Below are 16,961 nucleotides of genomic sequence, written 5' to 3' on the forward strand. Positions count from 1 at the left end.
TATCATCACAAAATACAGTACTTACATAAGGGCCAAGATTTTGAGTGATGGAAAATAAAATACTGATTATTTTCTGTTGATCCACATATTGTAAAGACCAGTCCACAGGTAATGTGAACTCATGGTCAGGTGCAGGGCTGGGGGACGGATGAGCCATGTGTGCCCCACCAAGGCCAGCTTGCCATGGGCTGCCCTGAATTGCTAATGCGCACTCTGTCGCCTACTGATGATGATGCAGGGAGGCTCTGCTGGGAAATGTGTGTGCAGGGATGATTCTTACCATGTACTGTTTTACCCAGCAGAAGGGATTTCACTGGGTTTATGAGAACAATTATCTGTGTACACAGTATCCCCCCACAAACTCACCTGTTCCTATTCAGAAATGGCACATGGGCACATGCCTGCCCAATTTCCAGTAGAATTGAGAGTGCTGGAAAAGGGGGCACCAGGGGGGAGAACACAGGATCCCACAGATTACCACTTAATGCCAGATCATGATTTCTTGCAAATATAGGCAAATGTACCTCTAAAGTGCTTGCCTTTTAATAATGCTTTCTTTGGTTCTAGATAACCAGGAGTATCTCATCAATCTAATAGACTCCCCTGGCCATGTGGACTTCTCATCAGAAGTATCCACAGCTGTCAGAATCTGTGACGGCTGCATCATTGTCGTAGATGCTGTGGAAGGAGTCTGCCCACAGGTGATGTAAACAGTTATCTTGGCTAAAGGAGGAAAAACACTAAAATGTTCTAACTTGATAGTATCACTTCCAATCAGAACACAGAAGGAGAAACCTATTTTCAGACTTACTGTTGAAAACACAGTGAGTGTCATATATCAGATCTCAGATGATTATGCTGCTGGGATGAATCTGAAATACCTGGGGGAAAAGCATTTTGTACATCCAGTGTCTGTCAGTATATCTTCAGAAGGAAAATTCTAAGATCTGACTTTAATTAAGATTTGCAACATGGAATGACCCTCACATACATACATACATACATACATACATTTATTTATTTATTTATTTATTTATTTCAAGCATTTGTATCCGATCCTTCTGACAAGCGCTCAGGACGGCTTACATAATATAAAATTTGAATAATACAATAATAAAACCACAATTATTAAAACATATAAAACTGAACATCATAAACTAAAAAGAAAAGGAAGGAAAAAATAGAAAATAGAATTCAACCCCAGTGGGTGACCATCATGCATAATACCAAACTGTATGTATGCAATGGCAGGAAATTACATGCAAGAATGGAGGGGTGGAGGAAAGGTGCATACAAGTATTCTTTAATTATATGTTCACAGTAGGTGAGAGTTAATCACCAAGTCATATTCACAGAAGCCATTAAGTGTTCCGTGCATTACATCACTGTGCATTCTTCCCTTTGTACTAGACTCACGCAGTTTTGCGACAAGCTTGGCTTGAAAACATACGTCCAGTCCTGGTGATTAATAAAATAGATCGTCTCATACTGGAACTCAAGTTTACACCTCAAGAAGCCTATTCTCACCTTAAGAATATCTTGGAGCAGGTATGAAAGATTTCTGATTGGCTAGCTATCTGTAGTCAGCAGGGATGTTGGCATGTGTGGAATGGTGAAAGCAACAAGTTCGTATGGATCCTTTTGGACCCCTGGTAGCACGCTCTGTGTCCGACTTTCGGTATTTGGAATATATTGAAAGCAAGAGGGCTTCTGAGAAGATGGCCTGCCTGGCTTGGCTTTGACTTGTGATTTCGATAGTTCACTTGCTGGTTAAGAGTGTCTTTCATGGTTATATTTTTTATATTATGTGTATGTATTTTAGAAATCTTACCTTAAGCTGCCTTTAGCGCCTGAAAGATGGGATATAATAATGGACATAAACGAAATGAATTTGTCTCTAGGTGAATGCAATCACTGCAACTCTCTTCACTTCTAAAGTCCTAGAAGAAAGGGCTGAGAAAGAAATAGAGACTCAGTCAACTTCTGATTCTGCTCATGGAGACCAAGTATATGACTGGAGTGCAGGCTTGGAGTTCACAGATGATTCTCACCTTTACTTTTCACCTGATCAGGGAAACGTTGTATTTGCCAGTGCAATTGATGGCTGGGGATTTGGGTAAGTTGATAGATACCTGTGAATAGTTTGACCAAAATTTTTATTGTTTAATGCACATATCGATCTGTTCAGCATCTGAGAACCAGCACATGCCAAGGAAAAGTACTGCAGTTCATATGTTGATGCGGATGTCCTCAAGCTTGATTTGATGAGATGAGCCTACCCTAAAGGGGTATATGTTTTTTGGAAGGATGTAGTTGTGATAATAAGAGGTAGAAAGACAAGCATTTCTGCTATGCAGTTATAATGAAGATCTTATAAACCAGGAAAAATGAAACAAGACAAGAATTCTAGCAGTTAACTTTTTGTGAATAGCCAGAATAGCAATAGCATATAAACTTTTAAAAAGATGTTTTATTCAGCCAGGATTTGGTTAAGCGGAGACTGAAATACTTTGCTGATGGTAAAAAGTATTTTTAGTTGATCTGGAAAAGGCAGGCAAATAAAAAATGCATATATAAATAATAGGAATCTTTTTGTAGCCTTCTGAAATACAGGACCTAAATGAAACCAGTGAGTTGCTATTTCCTGGCTTTCATTAGGCTCCTGCTATACAGAAGTTCAATTGTATACAAGTCTCTAAAAAGTCTCATGGAGCTCACTGGATAAATGTTTGGGGCCTTAGAGGGTGGTGCTTATCTTACAGCACAATCCTATGGCTTCCTGGCATATGCTCTGGAAGGTCACAGAACTGTGCCAGCTGCCCCTGCAAGGATGCAGGTGGGTCTCATAGAGGGCAAAAGGAGGTTGCTGAGGGCTCCTTATTCCTGTCTCTCTCCCCCACTTCCTAGCACTATATTTAGAAGGCTAATTGCTATCACAACAACATGTCATTAGTGTGGTTACTCATATATGCAAACTGGATTCCATCAGTTTGGGGTGGCCTTCGGGGGCTCTTGCCCCATCCAGTCCCCTAGGTTTACCACATAGCAGGCAGCATTATTATTATTTTATATCTCTATTGGGGCAAATATAGCTGGCCAGCATCCATTTCCCATAATTCCTTTAGGCTGTATTGTATCAGGACATAAAAGCAGTCTGGGCAGGAGAAGGTGGTGAACCTGCACTCTCAGCTGACACTTTGCACTAGAACTAGAACTTGTATTTAAAAAGGGGGGAGAAGGTGATGTTGGCACCTGGAGCCATGTCAGTCCTGATGGCGCCTCCTGGAGCCCATGGGCAACCGGCATTTGCCTACCTATCTCAGTAGCTGATGCCTCTGTGCACTGATCAAACAAGGAGCAGGTGTATGCGAACCAGCCCATATTCCACACAAACGGGTTAAGAATCTGCAGCACACGAGTTGACATTCCTTCTTCCACTAAACTGAATGTGAGGCTTGGTGCTTGAAATAATGTCGTCTTACACATTATGCAGACATCTGTTTCACAGGCATAGGAAATAGCTGTACCTGTCCAATGTAGTATGATTACCATGTAAGTTGCCAGAAATGCTCATTCTGACCACTGTTTTTATTGATGCATGCCTGTGCTAACCTCTTGTTTCTTTGTTTCCTAGCATAGAACATTTTGCTAAGCTATATAGCCAGAAGCTTGGAATTAAACCTTCAGTTCTGATGAAGACCCTGTGGGGGGATTACTATTTAAATACAAAAGCCAAGAAAATCATGAAAGTTGATCAGGTACTACTATTAGTCTCTAACCCTAACCCTGTTTTTGCTACTCCTTTTTTCCTATCCCCCCCCACCAAAAAAAAAAAAAAATGCTCAAGCTATCGCCTGTACAGAATTTATACTTTTCTGGGAGGGGCCTAACTGGTGATGATCAAAAACATGTTTGAAATTTGTCACCAGTGTGCAGATTGATGATACCGGGGGTGGGGGGGGGGGCAGGGGCAATACTCTCTTTTTGTGTTGCACTTGTGGTTAAAGATTTGGACCAGCCGTGCTGATTACTTGGCTGACTCATGTCAACTTTGATATGTGGGTGAAGAAGGAATGTTCTGTTCCCTTTCAGCAGAAATTTGGGGTGGTTAACATCAGCCCTCTGATTGCTGGGCAGGGACAGGTGCACGCCCACCACTGTGCAGGCACATCACCGATGCATTTGTGGATTTGAAGCTGATGGCTTTTCCGTATTGGTCCAAATGAAGCCGTTGACAGACTTGAGTCTAGACCCAAGAGGGCATGATTTCCAACTCTGTAAACTGGCTGCTGGAGCATGAAGAGCAGTGGCCTATATGCAGGACATTATTCACATATAATGCTGGTCCTCTACCAGCTCCACTGGCTTCCAGTTGAAGTCTGGGCCCAATTCGAGGTGCTGGTTTTGACCTATAAAGCCCTAAACAGCTTGGGACCAGGATACCTGAAGGAGCGTCTCCTTCCTTATACGCCCTCATGCCCCTTAAGATCTGCAGGAGAGGCCCTGCTCCAGGAACTCTCCCTGAAGGAGGTAAAGAGGGTGTCTACTCAGAGTAGGGCCTTCTCTGCGGTGGCGCCCAGACTATGGAATGCGCTCCCCAGAGAGGTTTGCCCGGTGCTGAATTTATATTCTTTTCGCACCAGGTGAAAAGCTTTTTATTCGAACATTGTTTTCGAATTAGTGATTTTAGAAGCTAGCGGTCGCTTTTTAATTTTATCTAATTGTATTTTTTCTTACTTTTTATTATTCCTTTTTATTTTTATATACTGATGTTTTATTGTTGTTTTAATGTTGCAAGCCGTCCTGAAATGTTGTTGTAAAGGATGGCATATAAATGTTATAAATAAATAAAATACTGCTCTGACCAGATAGGAAAAAACTATTCCTAGCATTTATCCTTCTTCTGGATGATCCAGAGACTTTACAGTGTCTGCCAGTCACAGAGAAGGATGGAGCTCATGCTTTTTCTCTTCTTCAAATAAGGAGATCTGAGACCTGCGACGTATTTCATGGCAGCTCAGCCAGGCTAGTTTCCCTTTTGTGGTGGTTTTTTAAAAATTTATTTGCAACTTGCCTTTCATGTGAAAGAGTATCACGTGTATCTTACAGCACCTTGCCCACCATGCCTGCTGCATCCTAGATCTTTTGGACTTCAATACCCATGAGCCCCAGTTGGCATGACCACTTGTCAGGCGTGCCGGGATCTGTTGTTGCAAGCGTTTGGCAGGGACCACATTGGGGGTGGTGTCCTTCAGTATGGATGGCGGGATGTGGTCCATTCTCCTGGCTTGTTCTGCCGTACTCGTAGACAAAGCCTTAGTGTCAGCTGCCAGTGTTTATGCAAAGCTGGAGTCCTGTCCAGTTCACTGCACCCACACCATTTGTGCATGCGAGGGCAGATTGTGTTCCTTGGGCGTAGAGCTGTAGGATCCCTCGGCAGACTTCCAGTGCCCATAGTGGTTTGATGAAGACTGGGAAGTAGGGTGCTGTGAGGATCTTACAGTGCATCTTCCACATGCAGGTGCTGCAGACCTAAAGGATATGCTATGTTTAACTGCTGCTTTCTTCCAGTTGAAAGGAAAGAAGCCTTTGTTTGTGCAATTGGTACTGGAAAACATATGGAGCCTTTATGAAGCTATTATGAAAAGGTAAAAGGAAAACATTTCTTACTTGATGGCAACAATTAGGGAATCTTGTAGCCTTACACTTCTTTTGGGCAGGCTGTGAATTGTTTGTTTTTTAGGCTCTGATATCAGAGTGTTGCAATCTGATAGATGTAACTCTGGATATTATGTGGGTGGTTGATCAGAAAGGCTAACTTCCAGGTTTCATATTGTTGACAATAATGGAAAAGTATGTCCAAATATATCCTTTCCAGTTTTGTTTTCCTGCTGAAACTGGTATGTTGAAATATTCTCAGTTGATTAGGTGTGCCATCCTAATTCCATACATATGCTTTTCTTTTTATTTTAGAGACAAGGAGAAAATAGATAAAATAGTTTCCTCTCTGGGACTGAAAATTGGTGCTCGCGAATTGCGCCACACAGATCCGAAGGTTCAACTTAATGCCATTTGTAGTCAGTGGCTACCAGTATCGGAGTCAGTTCTTTGTATCCTTAAGGAAACTTTTAAGTTTACTATTTACTTTAAAGGCTATAGTATTTCTTCAAATTAGAAAATAACCCACCAGTTCATGGGAAAGGGTAGGTTTAGGGGAGTGTTATTCCTACCTATTTTGGTAGCAAAACATGCTGTTGAATTTATACAGTAATTGAAGGGGCTGGGCATGAGGGAAGGGGAATTGAAGCAGTAGAATTCAGAGCGATACAAACCTAACCACAACTGGATAGATTTCAACTGTTTCTATTGATAAAGCAGCCGAGGGAGCTTCAACTATGGGGTGATATAGAAATGAAATAAATTATAGTTCCTTTGCCCACTTTCCTGGGTTACCCAGTGTTTCCAGGTATCCCTCTCCCAAACCATTTAGTGTCTGCATTCCCTAGCAAGCATTAGCTTTGGGGAAACGTGTGTGCATTGGATGTGTATGTATATACCCGCAGCCTGCTAAAACAGAAAGACCTGGATCTCTTGCTGTTCCTGGAGACTGGCCTGTGATATCTGTTCAACGCCCAATCTGTATCTTCTCCTTTAAACTATACGTGAAACTGTAGGAAACTTCTGTTTGTTTCCTTAGCACTGTGCTTTAGCCATGGTCTGCACTAAACTCCCTAGTCCTCTTGATATCTCTGCTGAGAGAGTGGAAAAGTTGATGTCTGTTGGAGCGAAAACATTTGACTCTCTACCCGAAGAAACACAAGACCTGAAAGCTGGTGAGTAACTTTTCCACTCTCTCTGTAAGACGATCCTAAAGTTCTCTTCAAATAAGCTTATTCTACAATGGTTAGTGGGAGAAGGGAGAGATATTTGCTATGATAAATTGTCCCATCCTGGTGCTGCACAATGTCTTAAAACATTTATTGTGAAATCTGGGCAGAATTCAGCTTTTTCAGCTTGAAACTAAAGGAAGACTTACAAAACATCTTACATAAGGGTTAGGGTTTCCCTCCTGGATCCACTTACTAACTTGTCATTTTGACAAATGCGTATAAAGCCAGAGACTTTCACCAAATCTTGGAAAGACATGTAACTCTTTCGTTTTATGTTTGCTCAGCGTTTATGAAATGCAGCAGTGAAGAAACTGCCCCAGTCATTGTCTTTGTTTCCAAAATGTTTGCAGTTGACGCTAAGACATTGCCACAGAACAAGCCAAGGTGAGAAAATGGTGCCATTTGATCTCCTCCTGCTCCAATGGCATTAGACGCGATGCAGATCTAGATTCCTTTTGCTTTGGGCCTCATAAAATTATTTGCCCTTTTCTAAAACTAGGTCAACTAGTTACAAGAGCTGGTTGGTAAACATGAAGCAGGCTCTTATGTTGCACTAGGTCTTGAACCATTTCTGTGCTTTGTCACAATGTGATTAATATAGAACCATTATGGGTGGTATCTGACAATCGTCTTACTGGAAACGGCACACTAGTGGGAACAGTGACTACCTCATGGGAGAGCAGCACTGGCTAGCTAAAATTACCGCTTCTGCAGCGGGACAAAGTCAGCAGATCTCCTTTCTGAGACCTCCTCTGTCTTGTTCCATTTTGGAAATTGTAATTTCATGTACAGAAGGATACTCATTCTTCCAAGCTTTGGACATCAACCTTATGTTCTCCTGTTGTCTTGCTGATGACTTCATAGGGTTTTTTCAGCTGCTGCCGTTTTCGCTTATTGCTCCCCACCTCCTTTCGTCCTTTACCCAGTAAGTTTAGGAGTGTGTTTCAGGCTAGTACAGTCCCTCCTGTGTAGAAAGCCAGTCACTGCAGCAAAGACTTCCATGCTCAAGTTGTCTGAATCTCCTTGTGCTGTGTGCAGATTTTCAAGCACAATTATTTCTTTGAGCGCAGGAGGAACATGTGGGCCTGAGAGTATTCCCTAAACTTGCTGAGTTAGGAAGTGAACAGATCAGGAATGGAGGATATTCTCATTGGAGGAGTGTTGCAAGGGAAGGGATAAAAGAAGGCTTTGAAAGAGGCTCTGTTCTCCTAGTCCACTTCTTCAGGTCTGCATGCCTCACCTCCCAGACATGAGAAAAATGGATTTAATGCTCAATAGTTTAAGCATGCGTTGTGAACTATCCTGCATAGATCTGTCCCGTTTCACCAGTGGATCCGCTGGTAAATGAGCACACTCTAGATTGTGCCATTTGTGGTATCTCGGTCCTGAAGGACTGAACTGCGGTGGCAGTGGTGTGCCTCCAACGAGCATGATTGCCATCACTTATTTTGGAGGTGCTTTGATTTCTGGCCTGAAGATGTGCTGTGTATTTGGATCACTAGATGGTGCTAGTCAACTGTCTGTAAGTGCATGTTGATAGGAAGAGAGGGAGAGGCAGGGTTGCACAATTTACCAGCCAGCAGTGTGTGCTGTGGGGATTTTGTGTCTTGGCTAATTCACACTGCTTTTCCTGTATATGACACAGTAGACTAAATGAATGCAAGGTAATTGAATGGGATCCTTACTTTTTGTGCTTGCGTTCTGTCTTGGAAATTAAGTGGTTGCTTGACCTAGGATTTGCTTTCAAACTGGTATGTCATCTGGTTGAGCAGTATAGGAAAGCCAAAAGCACAGCAAATCTTTTGAACCTCTGCAAAGGATCACAAGACAGCACTTGTTTTTTTCTAGAGGGAGTTTAGCAATTTAAGTGCCAGTGCCCTTCTGAAATTTATTAGCCTTTTTTTCATAATCTTCTTTCCTACCCCCCAAGTATGTGCTTCTAGTTAGAGATCCTGATCTCATAAAACTAGATCGATGTGGACAAGTTACACATTCCTTTTATGTTCAGTGCACAGAATTGGGATCTGTTTCAGCCCTAGTTCTTAACATTTAAAGGGCTCCGGGTGCTTGAATGGAATTTGCATTGTTAAATGTGGAGGTACATTTCATGGGCATCTCTGGTAGAAATGGTTAGGAGACCATGAAGCTGAGGTGTTGAGTCCTGCCAAGTGTGCTCCAGTCCAAGTTGCAAAATGATTGCAGTATTTAATACTGCAGTTTGGTATCATTTTAAACAATTGCATCATGAAATCGTGATTATAACACAAGTCACTTTTTTTTCTGAAGAGGTATTTAACATTGTTTTCTCTAAGCCAGCAATTGCTAACCAGAAAGTCTTTAATTTTAATAACTGCTTGGTATCTCACTTCCCACTAAGTTAAAAGTTTAGATTGTGTTGACTTCATTGGGGAACTTAAGAATGTGTTTTAACTCTCATTTCTTGAAATCAATGCTACCTATAAGTGTCCAAGTTTGGTGAGCTCCTCGATAATAATTTAAGTATAAATGCGGGGTGCAGCAGCTTTTTGACTTCAGAGCATTGCTGGGGTGGTGGGGAGTGCCTGTGAACGAGTCACACGTAGCTCGCTTCATGCCACTCACTATTGCTGTGCAGCATAGAACTGTAGTAGCCACAGGAGTCCCCTCGAACGATCGTGACTTGTAGTCATTGCTAGAATTATATTCTTGTGTAAAATTCTCTTAGTGGGCAGAGGCTCATGAACCTGGGGCAAGCAGCCTTGTCCCTAGCACATGGGATGCCTCCAACTCTAAGGCGGCCGTATAGAAGGAAGGCTTCGGTTGTGCTCCAAAGTAGCCTTGCTCAGCTGGGCGACTTCTGGATGTGTTGGGCTACAGCACAGGTGGCATCAAATGTGGGGTACAGTTCTTGTTCTGAACTGTACAGTTCCTATTCTGAAACCTTCTGATGCTACTCTCTGGACCAGGTTGCATACTTCAGCTTCACATTTTCTTACTGGGAAGAAATAGTTTGCAAAGCACCTTGAGATTCCGGGATAAAAAGTATTTGTTGATAAATGGTGGTGTTTGTAAAAGGTGGCAGACACTTCCTTTCTGTGCTGAAGAGATCTTTTGCTCACCATCATGAGTGCTTAACAGCATGTGTGTTGCTGCTTTACCCTGGGCTGTCATACGTCCGTGTGGTGCATGTAACGTTAGTGGTGCTTCTGTTTTACAGTGGCATTAGTGAACAATGGGCACCCTTTGCCATGGTTTGGCCTGGGCCCCTGGAAAGTCAGGGTGGTCTTATATGAGACAGAGTTCAGTAGAAATGAGCTGGTTTTAAGTTGTTACCTTGTCATGGGAGTGAAACAGAGATGTGGTCTGTAGCCAAGAAAGCAAATCAGAGTGGAAAAGTGAGAAGCTAGGACTGACTTTGTAGGGAAAGAAGATGGGTGAGTTATGCAGAGAAGGCTGTGTTCTCACAGTCTGGTGGTTGCCAGGATGGTCAGAAAGCTAGGCAGAGGTGAGAACAGTGTCTCCGATAGATATGTCACCCAGGTGTCCTGCAGGCAAAGAAGATTGCTCTGTTTGCTGCCATGGTCTTACAGGCCCTTTGGCTGATCAACAAAGAGAAGAGGTGGTTGTTGGCATGTTGCAGATCTCCATAACCCAGTGAACCCAACTGACAGATTGTGATGTGGCACCCTGGTGATGTCTGTTCTATTTTATTGTTTTTAATTTTTATATACCGCCCTACTCTCAAAGGCTCTGAGCAGTGAAAATCCGAAGTTATTAAAATTGACTAAAATCAGCATATTAAATAAAGCTGATATGAGAACTAATCTGGGAAGGCCTGTTGGAAGATATACTCTAATTCCCTCTTAAAGGTTTGAAATTGGGAAATCAGATGCACCTCTCCTGGCAGACCTTTGCATAGGATAGGGGCAACCACTGAGAAAGTCCTCCGGGTAGTTGACGTTCATCTTACAGAAGCAGACTCAGGAGATTATCCCAGAGGATCTTACCGGGTGAGGCAGAATGTATGGGCAAGGGTGCTCCTGAAGGTATTTTGGACCCAATCCATAAAGGGCTTTAAAGGTAATTAAATGGAGGTGGCTGGTGGCTGGATAGGACAGCCTCCCAAATATGTGTTTCTAGATGTCAAGCTTTTGTACAAGCCCACAAAACAGTAGCAGACGTGTGTCGCTTAAGGGAGGGGAAGAAAAAAAATTATACAAATCATCCCATTATCCAGTTTCCTAGGGGCAAGTAAGAATTGCCTGTAGGCAAGTAATTATTAAGAGACTGTGATGCACTATTGCTGAATGTTTTATGGTCTAGATGAGGAATAGTTTGGGACTTCTGAATACCCATGGAAACCCCATGCATAACCAAGTTACAGCTTGCCTTTCTCCTAAGTCAGATCAGCCGCTTGCCTTCACCATCTGTGACGAGTAATATTACTGTTTATTGATAGTATACTGTCAATACCCATGGCACTCAGCAGAGAAGTAAGGTGAGAAACGCTTTTCACTCTTACTATTCGCAGTGCCCAGAGTAGCTTTACACTCTAAAAAAAAAATCCCATGAAGGGAAGCAGGGAGGCAAAAAATGCATGTGCTGTTCCAGGTGCTTAGTTTCAGCTTCTGTAAGGGATGATGATTCTGCAGTTACATCAGCAGCTTCACAAAAAAAAGATGACAAGGCAGAGAAATGGGTACAGAAGCTGGCTGCTTGTGAAGAAGTGGGTGTATATTTCAATTCATATTAGGAATATGAATATGGATGGATTTTCTCTTGGTTATGAGGCTGCTCAAGTATTTCTGAGGTTGCAGTGCCTTAGGAAACAGAACTGTTGTAGTGGATGTACATAACCATTCCTGCCTAGCCCAGGTATCAGCCTCTTTTGAGAGTGATTATTGGGGTTTTTTTAATTACCACTAAATTGGCCCCTATGCTACTTCCAGCTAGATTACATGCATCCATTTCTGTCATGTAACTGAGATGCTGGGGTAGTTGAAAATGTTGAATACTGTTAGCCCAAAGAACAACTGTAGTAGCTCTCTATACTAAGCCTTCAGGGGTACGATTCTAAATGCTTAATTTGCAAACATCACATTTCTAATAAAAGAGAGCTTAAAATCATCCACGATTTTAATCACTGTGTTCCTTTCATAACACTTTAAGAAAGCTTTGAGTTTTTGTGAAATCAGTTAACCTACATATTCCTTTTCTGCATCTTACTGTAAGACCTTCCAAAAGGCCCTGTTGAGTTGTCTTGACCATCTGAGATACTGCACAGCTAAAACCTGCATGGTGATGATTCCCCCTACACACTTTTGCCTGTAGCTCATTCTTGAATTTCTGGAGGAAGGTCAAAGCAGTTGTTTTTTTAAAAGGGCTTTTGTTCTGGCTGAAATGAATAGATGAGCTACTTGACTGGCTACTGGAATTGGTTTTATAGTTCTCAGCTCTTCCTGTTGTGATGTTTTATGTCTGGCTTTGTTACAACATAAAGAATGGCTTTGTAAGCCACTTCTGGATACACTTCCAAAAAGTAAGTAATAGAATTATCCTTAGAATTTCACAATAAGTTTTATTTCTCTCTTCCCTCTGCCTAAAAGCCTTCCTTTTCCAAGAAAACCTTGTCATAAAATTGCTATTTTCCCTATCGATTCTGCAAGAGATTTCCTTCTGTTTTCTGTTAGCAGCTTAAGCCCAGAGGCTAGAATAAGTTCCATCCCTCAGCACTTTTATGTTCTCCTGTTCCCTAAAGGGTGTATTTTTAAGTGTTGTAAACAATACTGTTAACCATGTCAATAAGCAACACCATTAGCCATGTCGACTAACAGCTTTCCAAATGGGTTGCATCAAATGAAAGTGAATTATTCTTCCCCCACCCCACTTTTTTTTGGTAGACCCCAGTGAACTCTGTGTTGTAGTGCAGTCAAGTCTCTTGGCTGTGAATAGTGCAACATTAATGGTTTCTGTTGACCCCGTTGAGCTCCATCTATTAGTGGGCAAGGACAATGTTTGATGGTACATCCTGTCAGAATTGTAGGCTAGTGTTTATGAAGAGCACCTGCTTATGGAATTAACAACACAAAATTGGGTCTCTGAAGAGGAAGGGAATCATTCATTAGGATTGCTTTGAAGTGTGGTCTTTGTTTGCAGGGAAGACAATCTACATATGTATCCAGACAAAATGTGTGGAATCAATTTCATGCAGGAAGTGGTCTCAGATCATCCACTGGATATTAATTGTAAAAGAAATATCTTTGAGTAGCTCACAGTGTTTCTTTTTGTTTTAATAACACATACAGGGGGTTTCTTTCTTACACGGTAATTATACACTAAAGCAGACTATAACAACTTTCTTTTTTTTTAATTTGAAATTCCAATAAGCTGTTAAAGCAATTAAACTAATGAATGATATCACAAAGTAAGAACAGCTTGTTGGTGTTATGTCCAGTTAGTTGATTGTTATCCTATTACTGCATGTGTGTTCTGCCTGCAGCTGGTCACAAATTTCTGGCATGTACTAAATAAACAAACAAACACTCTATTTTAATATATGACAAATGGAAGGCCACTTACGGTTTGGAAATGCTATTGTATCCTACAACAGCCAAAACTCTTTCATAGTGTTACTGCCTTGCTTAGGATATAAGGCAAAACTTCTACTCTGTTTTGAGTGCAAATGTAAGCCAGTCACAGGACTGTTGACATGATGAATTTATTGAAATGCGAGTAAACATAAACTGGAGTCTTCCTGGGTGGCTTCCGTTAATGCTGCCTCACAGGACTACCTGAATATTTTTGGTAGCTGTTCTTGAGAAATTGAAAATATGCCATGAGCTTGCTGAAATTAAATTTTCCAAAAATTGATGCTGTTTCTACTGGTATATAGGCCTCTGTCACAAGAAGAAATGGCCCAAAGGCGCGAACTTGTAAGGCAACGGCACGCTGAGAAACTGGTGGCTAGTCAGGGGCAAGCGTCAGCACAGGAGGGGATAGGAGGCAAACCAGTGGACCAAGCTCTAGAAACAAGAGAGACTGGAGGTAAGCAAAAGAATAGGTAAGCGAACACGGGAACCTGTTTGGCTCGTCCTCAGTCCAGATGTCAGGTCCATGTGTATATCTTAAGTGCCAAGGGGAGAGCTCATCACAGTGGATCCTTTCCAATGTCTGAGAAGCTGTGTGTTATTGGCAAACAGGCAGATGTCAGTGGCGGCGTCGGGGGTGCAATCTCCTTTCTTCCTGCTTGCGTTGGATATCACACAGTGAATCTTCTGAGCAGTTGTCTAGTATCTTGCCATTCTGTATCTTGCAGAATAGTAGAAAGGTAATCATCCTTGGCATTAATTTCAGATTACTTGCAAGGAATGCCCCGCTGTCATCTGCTTGTAGTTTGGAGCACCTTCCTTTCTTCATTGGTCGCAGGCTGTCTTCTGAGGGGTTGTGGGGGGGGGGGGTTGAAAGGGGACTCTAAAGGGTATCTTCCGTTTGAGGTAAGTGGGTTGTGCAACGAGATGGAATGTCTCCACGAAACCTTAGCCTGAGTGAGGTGGAATGGAAATGTCCCAGGAAGAGTTCTAGAAGTAGCTGAGGGAAATTGGTACAGCTTGTCCAAACTGAGTGTGCTTCTTGATGACATTTGTGGCAAGGAAAGAAAGAAGTTGCAATAGGAGCAGAATTCTTCTTTCTTTGGAAAAGCTGCAGGAGTCAGTCGTGTGGGGTTTGCTTTTGCTTTTGTTTTTGTATCAGTCTTAATTTAGATTGGGAGCTGGAGGCAAGAAATGAACACCCTGTATACTTGTTGTAGTGCAAGTGAAGCTGAATAGGTAACCTTAGCAGGTGGAAACCAGTTCTTTCCACAGCTTTCCACATTTGTTTCTACTCCATTGTGGAACAAGCATCAACTGCTCCTACTCCTAGCTGACTGTGTACAGTTGACTTTTAGTACTTTGCTGTGTTCAGCCCTAGATGAGTTTTAGTAATGACATGCCAGCAGCCGAATCTTGTGCATGACAGTGACTTCCTAGGAGTTGGCATGGACAGAATGTGTCCTCTTTTCAACAATGCCCTGGAGTGGTTGTGAGGATATGCCCCTTTTGTATCAAGGAATAAACGGTGAACTATGTTTGGCAGTGCTTTCATCCTCTCCATGTAACATTTATTTCCAAATGTTGGATTAATTTTTCTCTCATGCCACATGCAGTGTGACTTGATTTACACTGCATTATATTATATTAGTGCCACGAGAGCTGTGACTTGCATAATATTACAGGCCCAAGCCATGTAAAATGAACTCACGTGCTAGACTCATTTCTCTGTACTGACCTAGGTAAATGTAGACTAGAGTTTGTGGGAACTACTGTTATGATGTCCTTGCCATGGTTGTATTACCGTACGAATCAGAGTGATGGAAAACACTCTGTTTGGTCTGTTCCAGAAACTTAGGCCTCAAGGGGCACCTTCTGGCATGGGAAAGCACTTGTAGATCCAACTATGCAGACTTTTTTTTTTTTTAAATCCAGCAAGTAATTGCTGTTGGACATCGGTGGTATTTGCAGGGGGCCAGGGGTTGTTTGTTTTAGTCATGTGTATTGTTGTGACTTGCCTGGAGCACAGGATGAAGCAACTCAGAAACATATAAACAGCATTTTATCCCTCTCAACTTTTTATTAGGGGAGGATCAGCTACCTGCCACTCAAATGGAGGCTGTGAACCTGGCATCTGTGCAACAGGAACCTGAAAATAAGGAGGCATTTGTTGCTTTTGCGAGGGTGTTCAGTGGAGTTGTGAAAAAGGGACAAAAGCTCTTTGTTCTTGGGCCAAAATATGATCCTGCTGAATCCTTACACAAGGTACGCCAAGGTTTTTCCACAACATGGTTAACCGAACCTTTTCTCCAAATTGTTGCCTATTAAAGATTTTAAAAAGCCTTGAGGGCACAATCTTATACATGCTTGAACAAAAATCTGACAACTCCCAGCATGCCCCAGCTGGACTTCTTTCTATTTACGCATGCACAGGGTCATGTTCTGAGGATACCGCCACACATTTGAAAAGTTGTATTGTTTTCAGCTAATGTAAGGTTAACTGAGCTTTTGTGAACCAGATAACAAAGTTGTTTCAAAGCAAAGAAGTTCAGAGAGCTGAGCAGCTCCAACAATAATCCCAAGCCAGTTCCTTACTACTTGCATCCTAACCCACATTTATGAAAGGCTAGGTCCACGATATTCCAGCTGTCTTCCCCAGAAAACCAGGGGTCCTGGGAGAAACATCCAAGGCTTTGCTGCTGTGATTACAGTGAAATCAATTGCATTGAAATGAGTTGTACTCAAACGCTGGGGTCTTCCTTCCAGGCCCAACGCTGAGGAAGGTGTGAAGGGAGGGCTTTCTCAGGCGTGGGCCCCCAGTATTATTACCACTGCTGTTACACTTTCATACTGTGCCACAGCCCATTGGGCTCTGTGGGTGGTTTACAGAATTAAAATATACATAGAAGCAATAAAAACAAAAATAAAAGCAAAATGACCTCACTGCAACCCAGCTGGCGCAAGTTTGTCATCTTTTCCGCACCAGGTTAAGGCTGCTGTCTTTTCTGAGGCTTTTAACAACTTACTCGTCCACCCAGTGACTTGTCAGGTGCTTTGCAGAGTCACTCTCTTTTTTCTCTTTCTTGGTTATTCCTTGTTATTGACTGTCCTTAAGCAGTTTAAAACTGTTTATTTTTTCTGATTTTCTGATATTTTTATTGTACTTTCCCCATCTCTTTTTATGAATAGTGTAAACTGCCCAGAGAGCTTTAACATACATATATACTTTTAAAAGGCCAGGGTGACTTCTTTTATGTTTTATGTTTTATTTATTTTATATTGTTAATTTTAAATTGTTATTTTTGTATTTTATTGTATTTTATTGTGTTGTAAGCCGCCCCGAGGCTTCGGCAAGGGGTGGCATAGAAATGTTATAATAATAATAATAATAATAATAATAATAATAATAATAGGCAGATTAATTTGTTTTAAAGCCAAAGCGGTTTCATTCGAGTAGAGTCAGCTTGCAGGGAATCCCCCTTGCTCAGGCATGATAAAATGGAGG

General features: G+C 41.9%; 1 protein-coding gene across 3 annotated transcripts in view; it reads left to right on the plus strand.

Moving 5' to 3' along the window:
• Positions 1-16,961, plus strand: part of EFL1 (elongation factor like GTPase 1) — a 57,497-nt gene that overhangs the window by 2,116 nt on the left and 38,420 nt on the right. For all 3 annotated transcript variants that reach the window (XM_044438728.1, XM_044438729.1, XM_044438727.1), the window contains exons 5-14: positions 568-701; positions 1,411-1,548; positions 1,902-2,116; positions 3,635-3,758; positions 5,572-5,648; positions 5,974-6,110; positions 6,711-6,833; positions 7,175-7,274; positions 13,762-13,913; positions 15,543-15,721. In XM_044438728.1, coding sequence (XP_044294663.1) covers positions 568-701; positions 1,411-1,548; positions 1,902-2,116; positions 3,635-3,758; positions 5,572-5,648; positions 5,974-6,110; positions 6,711-6,833; positions 7,175-7,274; positions 13,762-13,913; positions 15,543-15,721 — 1,379 coding nt within the window. The remainder of the gene's footprint in view (positions 1-567; positions 702-1,410; positions 1,549-1,901; positions 2,117-3,634; positions 3,759-5,571; positions 5,649-5,973; positions 6,111-6,710; positions 6,834-7,174; positions 7,275-13,761; positions 13,914-15,542; positions 15,722-16,961) is intronic.

Source organism: Varanus komodoensis, unplaced genomic scaffold (assembly GCF_004798865.1).
Source record: "Varanus komodoensis strain SLA01 unplaced genomic scaffold, ASM479886v1 scaffold33, whole genome shotgun sequence".
Classification (NCBI taxonomy): Eukaryota; Metazoa; Chordata; class Lepidosauria; order Squamata; family Varanidae; genus Varanus; species Varanus komodoensis.